Here is a 14,165-nt window from a genome sequence, read left to right as displayed (position 1 = left end):
GATTACCGGCTCGAAATCAATTCTAATTCGCTTTCAGTTAGGGAACGAGAGGAATTGATTTCCACATAGTGTGTCTACTGCTGCTGGCAGAGGCTTTCCTTCGGAATCATTCATTGGCTTAAAACTAAGTAGGTATAATAAATATGGGTTTCACTGTTGGACCTAGGATTTTTCACCTTGCCATCCTTTCATCTATCTCGTCCTTATGAAAATCATCTCACCATATTATACAAAGTCTGGAAAACAAAGCAAATATTTAAAATTATATTCTCGCTTCAATTTTATTTTACAGTACTGCATCTCTTACCGCTCGTTCGCATTTTTACCAAGTTGCAATTTTACCAAATAGAGTTCTAGCAGCTTTTGCAATTATACTATATACTATAACTTCTAAAGCTTGCTAAATAATTTTTGTGATCTTTATTTTTATTGAGTTTGTTGTACCCCATCAAGAAAGCACCTTGGGCCATGGGCCCTATGACATTAAACAGTCGGAATATATTGACTTATTATGACTTTATACCACACTTGGACATTCTCCAGTTTTTCATATACAGCATTACGTCCTTTATGGTGTGTTCCTGGGAATGAGACTGTACAATCACGTCACTGAAGTTAAGTACCAACCAGTCAAAGAAGGTGACATTTTTGACTGCCAAATATGTTCCTTCTTTTTACTGAGGCAGGGTTTCTCTGTGTATCCCTGGCTGTCCTGGTACTCACTTTGTAGACTAGACTGGCCTCTAATGCACAGAGATCTACTTGCCTTTCTCCAGGATAAAGGTGTGAGTCACCATGCCCAGTTGTCAAGTATGTCCTATGGAATTTTAAATTGTCACCCGCAACATATAAGGCTAACTTTCATGTTCTACCTGTCTCACTGGTCGTCATAGCAAACAATTAGAAGGGTTATAGTGAATGACCCTTTCTAGAAGGTCAAGAGAAAGAGTTAGTTGAGTGAAACATTTACTTACCAGTCAATAAATGCTGCTGTAAGCATCTGAATGATGAATTAATGGAAAGAAAACACGATTCCAAGTTCTGATCCTTTCAGGTCTTGGGAGACTCCCCTGCTTACAGAGGGTCTTGGGCCAGGGTCAGAAAGCTACTGTTTTTGTCCACTGGATCATTTGAATTCTGCTTTTTAGTAGTCTCAACGTGTTAGTTAATCTGTTTTCAAATAGTTGTGGTACAAAGCAATTGTGTAAAAGATAATTGTATGGCATCACGTATATCACTGAATTAGACAGCTGTCCAGTTGAAAGAACCAGGCAGTCTCCATCTTTGATGATTTTGGATGGCTGCGTGCTCAGCCAGCGAAGGGGCTTATCCTCACATGTCTCAGAAGACTAAACCTCCCTCCCCAAATCCATCAGTTTAAATATTTTTGGTTAATTGTGGAGTGTTGTCAACACAACTACTTGAAGATTTAACAAATGAAGTAAGTTGGAATTTTGCTACTGTACAAAATGATACTTCTAACTAATATCATCATGTTTCAAATTCATTTTTATTTAAATGCTGTTTTACTGATCTGTTTTCTCTTTTAAATTGTCTATTTTCTTCATCTAATTTTTTCATTTAAATTTTAATTTTTTATTTCTCGGTTGATATAAGATTGTCATATGATAGCCATTTTAACATGCAGTCCCTTCGGGTTTTGGGTTTGGGTGGGGTTGTCATTTTAAAGATAGTATAATCGTGTGTGTATGAGAAGTGATTGAGGCACAGGGCATGTGGTGCTCAGAAGACAACTCTGTGGGGTCTGTTCCCTCATTCCTCTTTCAAGCATATTTCAGGGATTGAACTCGGGTGGTCCAGTTTGTGGGTCCTTTTCCCACTCTCTTGCCAATGGCAGTCTCTCAGTCTCTCAGTTTTATAGAAAATATTGTTCTTGTCTAAAGTTGCTTGACATTTTTAGAAAAATGTAATATTCATATTTGAAGCCTTGAACAATTCTTTTGTGATTTGTTTCTAACCTTTGACGGTTCCTTCATAGTTTCATTTTCTAAATACTAAATTCTATTTTAAAATACATTATTCTTTTGGTCATTTAGATTCGCTCATGGGTATCTTGGAACTAACAAGATGGCTCAGCAGATGAAGGCATTTGCTCCCAAGCCTGACAGCTGAGTTTAATCCCCACAACCTAATGTGGAGGGGAGAACTGCCTCCCACAAGCTGGTCTCTGACCTCCACATGCGTGCTGTGGCATGCACAAATGCACTAAATTTTAAAAGGCAAAAAGCAATTTTTAAAATGTTTACCAAAATAGGTTTACTATACTGGCTGTTATAATAAAGATAATGTACTATTTCAATTGATCTAGATAGTAATGCAACTAATTATTGCCAATACATTACAAAAGAAAGATACCAACACGTTGTTTACAACAATTTCACAGCAAACCAAATGCATAGAAAATAACTAACACATGAACTTACCTCATCGGACACAAGTTAGCAAATATGCAAAGACCCATGGGTGCAGAAAAGAGATTGAAACAAACCTGCCTGCGACAGTAAGAATGGTTTCATAGAGAAAGAAAGATGAGGATTGATTGCTTTAAGTTTACTAAGATAGCAAAAACACTTCAAAAATAATTGTCTTTAATTGAGGAAAGGCATGTGTATGTTGATAATGTATAAGGTGATGTTTTGACATATGTGTATGTTGAGAGATAATAAATCAGGCTAACCATCCATCATCTTACATTTATCTTTCTTGTGAGAACATTTAAAATCTTTCTTAACAATTTCAGTTACACAGCGTGGTATTGTTATCAGTCACCTGCTAGACAACTGACTCTGTGGAATGTATTTGTGGTGCCCTCTGGCCACCATCTCCTCACACACATTCGCATGCTGGCTGTAGTCCCTGCTCACAGCCATTCCACTTTCTACATCTAAGTTCAGGGTTTCGCTTACAAGTGAGATAAGGCAGCACTTGTCTTTCTGGATCTGGCTTGTTATACTTAGCATGTCTTTTATTTTTAACGGTGTGTGTGTGTGTGTGTGTGTGTGTGTGTGTGTGTGTGTGTGTGTGAAATATATAGCATATATTTTTTGTTCATTCATTCCTTAAGGGATATGTAGGCTGATGGATGTTTAGGCTGACCTTGGCTGCTATGAAATTACCTAATGTAAAATTGCTGAATCACATAGTAATTCTATTTTTAATTTTGAAAGGTGTATTTTATTTCTAAGTATGTGTATGTACACATGATTACAGGTGCCTCTGAATGCCAGAAGTGTTGAATCCCTTGGAGCTTGAGTTAACTGACTGCATTGCCTCCTGTAAGTGATGGGAGCCTAGTTCAGGTCCTCTGCAAGAGCAGCAAATACCCTTAACCATCGTGACGCCTCTCTACCCCCTATTTTAAGTTTTTAAGGAATCTTCATACTGTCTCCCATAATGCATGAGCTAACTTATGTTCTCACTAACAGTACACAAGGCCTTTTGTGCCTCATCCTCGCCATCCCCTGCCTTTAGACTTTGTATAATAGCCAGTTTAAGAGACACAAGGCTATATCTCATAGTTTTAATTGATGTCTCTCTGATGATTACTTGTGTTGAGGGTTTATATTTTTTTCCTTTGAAAGATAACTATTCCAGTCATCTTCATTTTCTATAGCATGACTTATTTTGTTGCCTTTGAGTTTTGAGTTCCTCACACATATAATTATTAACCCTTTTATCCAATGTACATCTTACAAATATTTTATCTACTTTGTACACTACTCTGTATTCTGGGGATTGTTTCCATGGCTGCATAGATTTAGGCTTCAATCCCATTTGTCTTAGCTTTGCTCTGATTTCATATATCCCTTTGGAGTTCTATACAAAAATATTTGCCAATAACAATATCAAGAAACTACCCCTGCTTGCTTCTAGTGTTCTATAGCTTCAAATCTTGCCTTTAAGTCTTTGCTTCACTGTGCATGAATCTTGCGCATGATGCTAAGAGGGGCACTTACATTCTTATGCAAGGACTTCCAGGTTCCCCAGCACAATTTATTAGGCTGTACTTCTTCCACTGCATGTTCTTGGCATTTTGATAAAAGAACAATTGACAATAATTGCATGGATTTGTTCCTGGCTCCCTATTCTATTTTGATGACGATATTTTGATGTACAATTTGAGAATAGATGCTTAAATGTTTCCAATTTTGTTATTTTGGATGGTTGTGAGATTTTAATGATACTTCCAAATTTTTATAGATTTTCATATGTCTCTTAAAGTGTCTTTGGAATTCTGATAGATACTGCATTGGGTCTCAGGTCATACGGAAACTTAAGCATCCATTCTGACCTATGAGTGACTCTATCTTTCTACTCCCTTCAGTTTCCTCAGTTTCTTTCATTAATGTTTTAGAATTCTTGGTGTACTAGTCTTTTATCTGTGTAGTTTAATATATCCCTAAATATGTTATTGTTTCGATACTTTTACTCATGAGATTATTGTTCTGGTTTCTTTACTGAAGAGTTTGTGGTCATACATAGCAACGTTGCTGGTTCTTGAATGTTGATGTGTACCTTTTGTTTCAAAGATCCGAAATTGTTTCATGCTCCTCAATACATCTGACTTAATAAGACCAGTCACTATGTAATCCTCCCCCTCTCTTTTATTTTCTTACCCTGTTTTATATTAGTTAATCAGTTTTGAAAAACTTGCTTCCTAATCTTCATCACTAAAGGTTCGGATATTCTCCAGGTAGATAGTTAGTAGCCACGGCTGTAGATCCTTCAGTGCCTAAATGTCTTTGTGTCTTCCCCTTTTAGATCTATAGCAATGTTCCAACTGGAAATCCACTTCTATTCTCTACCCTAACTGTACATTTAAAGTACATACAACTGTACATTTTCTTTTCTACTTATACTTCCTTCTAGTATATCACTTCCTTGGTATTTAAATCTCTCCAAGTATCTCTATTACATTTGTTTATTTGGGAGGAGGGCACGTACCACAGCATATACTAGGAGGTCAGAAGACAACTTTCGGGAATCCGTTCTCTCCTCCCTCCATATGGGTTTTAGGGATGGAGCTCATATCATCAGAATTGGCAACAAGCCCCTTTACACTGCCTGAACCATCCCACTGGCCTCAAGTATCGCCAGTACGTGAACACCTTCTTCTCCTTTAAGTCGAGCGTCTTGAGAGTTCCCTTCCCCAGTGGTGGCTTCTCTGTCACCACGCATTATCTGACTTCGTGCTCACTTTTTACCTCATTCTTAACAACACTTCATTGTCACTCTACAGCTTCCCGATGTCCCCAAACTGTCCTTAGAGTCTAATCCTTAATAAATCCTTAATAAATCATTTTTTTAAAAATCATGCATTTCTCAACTGCAGACTTGTCTATTCAATTGTGTATCAAAGAAACATCTCTACTTAGGTGACTTTAAAAGGCCCTAAGGGTAAACATTTATATCTAAATTTATCCTTTGTCCTCCAATATTATTCCTCCGACTTTACCACAATAAATGATATCACCATCCATGAAGCTCTACAAACCTCATATGCAGTGCCTGATTAGCCCCAAATCTTCACTTCCCATAGTCAATAAAATTTTCTATCATTTCATTAATTGCTCAATGAGCTGGCCCTTTTTGAAGCTACAGCCCCATTAAAAGATAATGAATACCTATGCCTTCAAAGCTGTTCTTTCTTTCCTTTATTCCCCCAACTAAACCATATCAGGAAAAGACAGCGCACTAGCTAAAGTCACCAAGTTACTCTTGACTCGTTTGTGTGTGTGTGCACGTGCGTGCGTGCGTGTGTGTGTGTGTGTGTGTGTGTGTGTGTGTGTGTAAATATTCTGCATATGTTCATGTATGCCTACATATGTAGAAGCAGGTACACGTGAAGGGCAGAAGGCAATGCCACCGATCTTCCTCAATTGCTCTTCACCTTATTCTTTGAAACAGTCTTTCTATCTGCCTGACACACCTAAACTGGTTGGCCAGAAAGCCTTAGGCATCCTCCTGTCTTCTCCAGCTCTGGGGTTACAAAAGCATGTTGCCACACCCTGCTTCTTTTTTTTTATTTTATTATTAATGCATTTTGAGGAACCAAACCCAGGTCCTCATGTTTGTGTGACAAGCACTTTACTAACCACATCATCTCCCTCGCTCTCTGACCTTCAAGGGAGCCTTAAACTAAGCGTGGCAACACATGCTCATCCCCTCCCTTTTCTTTCTGCACACGTGATATCTGACTTTACACTGAACAAGCTCAGAAATATGCCAGCCTCGCCTATGCTTTCCTACAGGAATGTGTATAGGGCTCCCATATAAAATCTTTATGCCTTTTTTGAGAGAGAGCAATTGCTTTGCAACAAGCCCAGTGCTGTCCTTGTCTGCTGCAAATGAATCTTTATTTACTCTCTTATTTCTTTATGGCTTTGTACTCACCAACATGCAAATCCACTACCTTTGACTATAAAATTAATGACCCAGATAGGATCATTTGCTCGAAGGCCCTTGGACTTTTGCTGCTGGGTTCCTGCTAGGAGGGGCTGTGACAATGACACTCTATTTTAGGTATGCTTTTCTCCTTGCTGGAAACAGATGCTGAACCTATAAGGGAAAGCCCTGTCTTTGAGACTAATTCACTAGCTTTACAATTGCTAGGATTCTGGAAAATCCTTTAGCCACTCTGAAACTTGCTCAAGAGTTTCTTTGAACCACCAAGTAGTGTTGGAACCAGTAATCTATCAGTGGAGCCATTGATAACTGGAGAAGGACTAGGTGGGTAAAAATGTGTGCAAAGGTTATTAGCAGGTCTAGCAAATCGCAACAACATGTAGGGAACTGGGGGGACCGCGAGAAAACTCTGTCCCAATAATGGTTTGCTCGGAGACACCTGGCACAGGAAGCATCAGAGCAGATCTGGGAAATCAGAAAGAATCTGTCTTGGTTGCTTGAAGTTTCAGGGTGACAGAAAGACATTTCCATCCTTAAGACCTGACCAAGGTAAAGGGACACCAAGGAGAATATGGTGATTTCTGTGTATTTTTCAAGTTTGTTTTTTTTTAATTATGCTAGAGGCAGTGGCATCATTTTACAGTTTAAATATTCTGAAATCCTCTAGCAATGGATCAAATCTAAACTTGATACCAAGAAAAGAGCTGTAAAACTTATATTTAGACAAGCAAATTTTCAGCCTGAATATGGGAGGACTCCCTCTTGAGAAGCCCATGCCCACACTGGGCTGTGTGCTATTCCCCTCTTTCTAGTCATTTCTGGGCTGAAGCACCATTCTGCTTCACACTGGCTCATCTCAAAACTCATTTCTGCTGTAAAGTCAAGAATTCTGACTGTCTCTGAACAGAGGTCTCTGAAAAAAAAGCAACCCAATCTGTAGGAGGCAACAGGTTGGGGCTGTGACTCATGCTCCCAGCATCTTTCCGAGTGACCCTCACAAGCTCAAAGTCTAAAGCATGCTAGTGAGGTCCTTCGACTCCCTCTACGCTCTGCTCTGCATCGCACTTTGGGTTTGCATCTTATCTTGCTTCTTTTACTTCTGTTTTCTGAAGCTAGGACTCCCTTGAGAGCTATCTTCAAGAACCCGTGGGGGGGGCGGACCTAGAATGAGTAAAGTCCTGATGGAATGGGCATTTTGACATGGGCTTAGTCTGGCCTGCAGAGGACTCTAGAACTAATTGGCCTATGGTAATTGGTAAAGTCATTACCTGTATGGACCAAGCTCAGGAGGGATGACAAAGGTTTCCTTGGGAGTCTGAGTGTTTATGAATGACTGAGGAGTGTGTACAAAAACTAACAACCACAGCTTCCTCTGCCTGGATGCTTGCAGAACTGACCCACAGAGACCGCCTACAAAGACGAGCTACCCCTCCTCCATGCTTTACCTACTAAACATGCTGAGGTTCCAGGCTGCGCTCTGGTGGTAGGAATAGCAGTAAGAGTACTGGTAATGCAAGCAGTTAGAGAGGCCCACCGGATCCCATCTTCTTTGTATGGTGTCTGTATGTGTGTCCTTTCTTCATTCCCACACCGCCCCTAGCCAACATCCCAGGACCCATGGCACATGGAATGTGGCAAGAACTGATCCCTAACATTCTAAGCAGCTCTCTTGCATGCATGATTGATTGCTCCCCAAGAATTTGTCACGGTGTTTAGCTCTGGGGTGATACCCAGGTGAGCAAACCTAACCAGGCAGCACGGTCGGAAATTAAAACACTTTAGGAAGGGCTACTTTGTGTTTGACTTTCTCCAGCCTCTCTCTTGACCTTCAACACTTTTTCTTGCTTCTCGAGTTTTGTCCTCTTCCTGGATACCAGATTTTCACCCCACTTTTTCTTGCCTTGTGGACCCAAGTGAAGGGTCAATACCCTTTCCTAAAGGCGGTTGGTTTCTAAGGCCTGTTTCAAGTGAACTTAAATCCCTAGCAAATAATTCATCAAAATCTGTTCTCAAGAGAACAGAACTTCCTCCAAACCACTATTGTATTTTACCAACCCTTAGATATTTAAGACACAATACTCATGCCTTCTGTGTTTCAGCTTCCTGTGTTTTCATCAGAATATAAAGTTAAATTTTATTAAAACCATTTTCTCAGTTCTGTAACAAAAAAAGTTTAGAAAGATCAAAAAGGGACCACAGAATTTTAAAAAAAGATATATAAAAAGTTATAGGTATGAAATATATTTTCCTGTATAATTGCATTTAGATTAAAGAGTTTGAGGTAGCAAACTAGTTTTGTTCTAGAATAAAGGATTGCTCCAAAAGGAAACAGAAGGAATTAAGAACAAAACCAGAAATCTCAAGCATACTGCAGAAGGTCCCAAAAAGTTGCCAAAAAAGATACATGAGAGCTAAGATTTAAAGCATACTTGTGTGCATAATTAAGTTGCTATAAATAAATGTTATTTTAAAAAGCTGCCAAGTTGGGTTTTACCAATACTTAATACATATCATCAGTCGGACCACCCTGACATTGAGAAAAAGATACAAAAGCAAACACATACATTCAGGTAGTTGACTTTTCATTTTGGCTTTTGCCATTTTCAACGTAGAGATTAAAATAAAGACAGTCCAAACAGCCCACAGCAAGTGATTACAGGCAAGAGAAGAACGCCAGCTGACAAGCTTGGCCCTGGGGAGGAGCACACTTCTCTAGGCTGGTAAGAACTAGGCGGGGAAATGAGAGATGTAGAAAATAACCACCCTCAGTGAAGTAGGAGGGTGGGGCTTGATTCTAGCATATTCTGAAGACCAGCTGAGACATCCAGCCTGATGAACTGACAACTAACAAATTCTTGGATCTTCCATTGGTAAACAGCCATTGTTGGACTAGCTGGGCCACAGCCTAATAAGTAAGTCTATAAGCCATTCTAACAAATCCCATAGATAGACAGACAGACAGATTCTATAAGTTCTGTTTCTCTAGAGAAACCTGACTAATGCTTCAAGGGACCATTTTGTTCTTTTGTTTTGAGATAAGGTTTTGCTATGTACCCCAATCTGATACCAAATTTACTATGTAGCTGTGTGGTTTGAAAGAATATGGTCTAAAGGGAGTGGCACAATTATGAGGTGTGACTTTGTTGTAGTAGGTATGGTCTTATTAGAGGAAGTGTGTCACTGTGGGGCAGTTCTCCTATGCTCAAGCTACTCTGAATGTCACAGTTTACTTCCTGTTGCCTTCTGATCAAGCTGTTTCCAGCACTGTGTCTGCCTGTACACTGCCATGCTCCCTACCATGATGATAATGGACTGAACTGCGAGCTACCACCTCAACAAACTGTTTTCCTTTATAAGAGTTTCCATGGTTATGGTGTCTCTTCACAGCAATATAAACCCTAAGACAAACGTTGGTGTCAGGAACTGGAGTACTGATGTGATAGGTCTGACCATGTTTTTGTTTGGAGGAATTGGGACTTTGGGACTTTGGGTTAGGAAAACAATGGAATGCTTTAAGCACTGCTTAAATGGCCTACTAGTGGGAGCTAGGACGACAGTGGTGCTAAGTTATTTGAACTGTCAGGGACTGGCTCAAGAGCTTTTATCAGAGAAGAATTTTAGTATGTTGCCTAGAGATCATTTTGTGAAGACTGTTTTCTGCCTTTGTCTGAAGAGTCTACCTGAGGCTAAAGAGAAGAGAGTTGGATTAATTCTACTGAGAGCTGCTAACAGAGAGTGGAACCATCCCAAGAGAAAGAAGTGGGTTGTAGTCAACAAAGCTTAACTTAGTTGGAGATCTGAAGAGACTTTTGCCATAAGATGGAGATGTGGAGTTTGGAGTTTGTCCAGCTGGTTTTCAGTCCTTTTTTGTCCAGTATTTCCTTACTATGCTACCTTCCCTATGTTTTGGAATGGTAATATATACTGTGCCGTTATATGTTGGAAGTATGTGATCTGCTTTTTGATTTTAATTTTACAAGGGATTACAGTTAAGAGATTGCCATTTGTCTCCCAAGAGACTTTGGACTTTGAAACAAGTTCGAGGCTATTATAGACTATAGAAACTTTAAAGTTGAACTGAATGTGTTTTTGCATTATAATATGGCTACAAATCTTTGGGGTCCAGGGAGTGGAATGTGGTGGTTTGAAAGAAAATGGCCCCCAAAGGGAGTGACACTATTAGGAGGTAGGGCTTTGTTGGAGTGGGGCTGTGGGAGCTCCTTCACCTATAGCCTTTAAGATACCAGCCCACTTGGGCGTGGTCTCTTATACTACACATGCAGCTATAAAGCCTGTGCTCGTTCTTTTGCTTCCTCTGTGTTGACTATGGACTGACTCTTTCCTCTTCCCAGAATTCTCTTATTCTCATCACCCCACCTCTACTTCCTGCCTGGCTACTGGCCAATCAGCATTTTATTAAAGCAATACAACTGATTAATATTTTCAGGGTACAAGATCCTTGTCACTTATATTGTATTGATTCAATAAAATGCTGATTGGGTAGTAGCCAGGCAGGAAGTAGAGGTGGGGTAACCAGGCAAGAAGTAGAAGCAGGGTGACAAGAACAGGAGAATTCTGGGAAGAGGAAAGAGTCAGTCTGCAGTTGTTACTCAAATGCAGAGGACACAAGATGAGAATGCCTCACTGATAAAAGGTACCAAGCCACGTGGCTAACATAGACAAGAATTGTGGGCTAATTTAAGATGTAAGAGATAATAAGAAGCCTGAGCTAATAGGCCAACCAGTTTATAATTAACATAGACCTCTGTGTGTTTCTTTGGGTCTGAATAGCTGCAGGACTGGGCAGGACAGAAACCTCAGCCAACAGAGTGGGTATGGCCTCGTTGTAGGAAGTGTGTCACTGTGGGGGCAGGCTTTAAGTTAGTCTATATTCAAGCTACTTCCAGTATTACAGTTCAGTTCCTGTTGTCTTCTGATCAAGATATTTCCAGCACCATGTCTACCTGCAAACCATCATGCTCTCCACCATGGTGATGATGGTAAACCACCACCTCAATTAATTGTTTATCAGAGTTGCCATGGCAATGAAAAATAGAAACCATAACTAAGACAGTAGCCAAGGCTGGTCTCAGATTTATTATGTAGCTCAGACTAGTCTCAAGGAAATGATTTTGCCTTGGTCTCCTGAGTGTTGGAATCACAAGTTTGTTCCACATCACTCAGTAGGAGGAGGCACCATTAGAACTCCTCTGCTTACAGAGGAGAAAAAGTCCTCCCTAAAAAAATAAAAAATAAAAGGGGCTGTGTGAGACTGAGTTCAATTCCCAACAGCAACGTGGTGGCTCACAACCATCTATAATGAGATTTGGTGTCCTCTTCTGGCCTGCAGGCGTACATGCAGGCAGAACTCTATATACATAATAAGTGGATAAATCTTTCTTTTTTTAAAAAAAAAAAAGGCTGTATGTACCTGCAGAGTTGTTTATTTCCATGTCAGCTAGAACACCTTGTCGATGCTCAAGAGGAATCAACCAGGGTCACCAAGTCAATCTGACTCTTTCTTAAAGGCAATGTGGAGTAAATATGGCTTATTGCAATGCTAAACTGGGAAAGCCCAAAAGTGTTCATGTCCACCATATTTCCTTTTTGAACACACGATCTAGGACTGTACACTGAACATGCTCAGGAGTTTCCATCTTAAAACTGGGCAATCCAAGAATATGCCTGCTTCTGCACAGACTTTTCTGTTTAACTAAGTATACATTTCCCGAATAAGATCCTCACATGCTCTTCATTCAGAAAGAACATTGTTTTGCAAATGATGCCAGCGTCCTCCTTGATTGCAGCAGGTATACCTTTCTCCACCCTTTTATGGTTGGCTTGTACTTTTGGACTCTATAATTTCCAAGATGTAAACCCCTGGCATTTGATTACAAATTCTGTCTTAAATTGGGTGACTTTCCTTCCTCCTCATTACTAGCGTCTTCTCTCAAGTCACTGTTAATTCTCTCCTGTGTCAGATTACTGAAAAATCTATCTTTGCTTTGTTACTGGCAAGTTATTTATTAGCATCTGATATGTGTCTGGCTTGGGATTGTGGCAACAAATAAGTACATACCAAAATCCTTATTGTCCTAAAGGCTAGCGTATGGTGGTGAAGATAAACAGCAATCAATGGATGTAATGAATTTTTGATCAATTCTACGGTAGAGCAGCAAGGGGAAAGTACAGCAAAAAAAAATCAAGAAGAGCAAGAGAAATGCAAAGAGGTGGAGTTCGGTCAGCAATCATCTGCACCAAACACCGCATTTGGGTCCAGAAGAGCTGGCAGATAAAGATGATTAGGGAGAGGAGACATGGGGAATCAAATGAAATAAACTGCAGAAAGGGGAAATCTGAGCAGCACTAAGTGGACTCTGAAAAAAAATAGCAATACCTCCGTGACGGAGGGAAAGTACTGAAACAGGGATAGTTGAAGAGATAATCTTGAGGCAGATGGCAAAGCCGAGCAGCAAAAAGAGGCACAGATCCGCCTGCCACTGAAGAAGGAGCACTCATCTATGTACACACATTGTAGAAGGGAATAGAGAGCAGAGACCTTTCTTACACTGCCTAGCCTTGCCAGAGTGACATGCTTTTCACGTTTACTTCTTGTATTTTCAGAGTAGCATTGGAGCAAAGACGCTCCAACACTCCCTGGGAGATTATGTAATAGGAAACCATTCTTACCTCTGTGTGGTCCTTTGAAGCCATGAAGACCACCCAGAAAACAAAGATAAAAAGCACCAGCAGGAGCAGCTTCCGGGCTGAAGCTTTTGGAAACAGAGGGAGCAGTGTCCTAGGAGTGAGGAGGACGGGAGAAGTCATCACACGTGAAATGAAAGCCAGAAGGGAATCCGCTGAGAGTTTCGCTTGCTCCTCAGTTTTTTCCAGAGTGGGGATTTTGCTAAGTCACCAGAGGTAATCAGATAGGTAGATTTTCCCTGGGGCAGGGAACAAAACAGAGACTGGGAGTTTCTGACTCTGGAAAGGTCTTAGTGCTGTGTGAGAACCGGTCTGGAAACTTTTCTCATTTCCAAGTTAAGCCAGCAATCATTTGTGCCTAGAACCTCCTCCCCCCAAATTCTTTCATACTCATGCTGATCGGATGAGGGTCTTTCTCCCATGTCCAGCAAGAAATAGATTTCTTATTTAGTTATCCAACTTGCTAAGGCAGCTTCCTTCTACCTCAGATTTTACTTTATTTTTTATTTTTTAGCTTACTTATTTATTTGTTGGTTTTTCGAGATAGGGTTTCCCTGTGTCGCTCTGGTTGTCCTAGAACTCACTCTGTAGACCAGGCTGGACTTGAACTTACAGAGATTCGTATGCCTCTACCTCTCTAGTGCTGAGATTAAAGGCGTGTGCCATCACTGCCTGGCAAGGTTTTTTTCTTTTTATATCACAATAGTTAATCAACAATTCTTCCCCCAAGAATAAACATTTCTGAAAAACTCAGTGTTGAGTTGCCAAAGTTTTCGTCTTACCTTTTATTTTGTAACAAATAAATAAGTGAAATAAAAATCCAGAATCCTGAAAGTATGAGGCAAAGCGCTAAATTCCGACAGTGGTCCTCAAACATGTTTTATTAGCATCACGGTGGGCAGAGGACCTCAACCCAGCATATCTCCATGTATGTACACATACTAGCCACATAGAGTTGACACGAATCAACATTCTTCCTTACTCTACACGAAGCAGTGGTATTTCCTAGCTCTTCTATCTGGCTCTGCGCCATT

General features: G+C 40.2%; 2 protein-coding genes across 5 annotated transcripts in view; one reads left to right on the top strand and one right to left on the bottom strand.

Moving 5' to 3' along the window:
- Nxpe4 (neurexophilin and PC-esterase domain family member 4) overlaps window positions 1-14,165 on the top strand; it is a 250,000-nt gene that overhangs the window by 163,323 nt on the left and 72,512 nt on the right. The gene's annotated exons all lie outside the window — the stretch shown is intronic.
- The window catches only part of LOC142846116 (NXPE family member 2-like), a 42,353-nt gene that overhangs the window by 9,953 nt on the left and 18,235 nt on the right, over window positions 1-14,165 (bottom strand). For both annotated transcript variants that reach the window (XM_075966028.1, XM_075966029.1), the window contains exon 4: window positions 13,117-13,225. In XM_075966028.1, coding sequence (XP_075822143.1) covers window positions 13,117-13,225 — 109 coding nt within the window. The remainder of the gene's footprint in view (window positions 1-13,116; window positions 13,226-14,165) is intronic.

The sequence above is a fragment of the Microtus pennsylvanicus genome, chromosome 3, assembly GCF_037038515.1.
Source record: "Microtus pennsylvanicus isolate mMicPen1 chromosome 3, mMicPen1.hap1, whole genome shotgun sequence".
NCBI lineage: Eukaryota > Metazoa > Chordata > Mammalia > Rodentia > Cricetidae > Microtus > Microtus pennsylvanicus.
The sequence above is the reverse complement of the archived record's forward strand: the minus strand, read 5'-3'. Positions and strand labels throughout refer to the sequence as shown.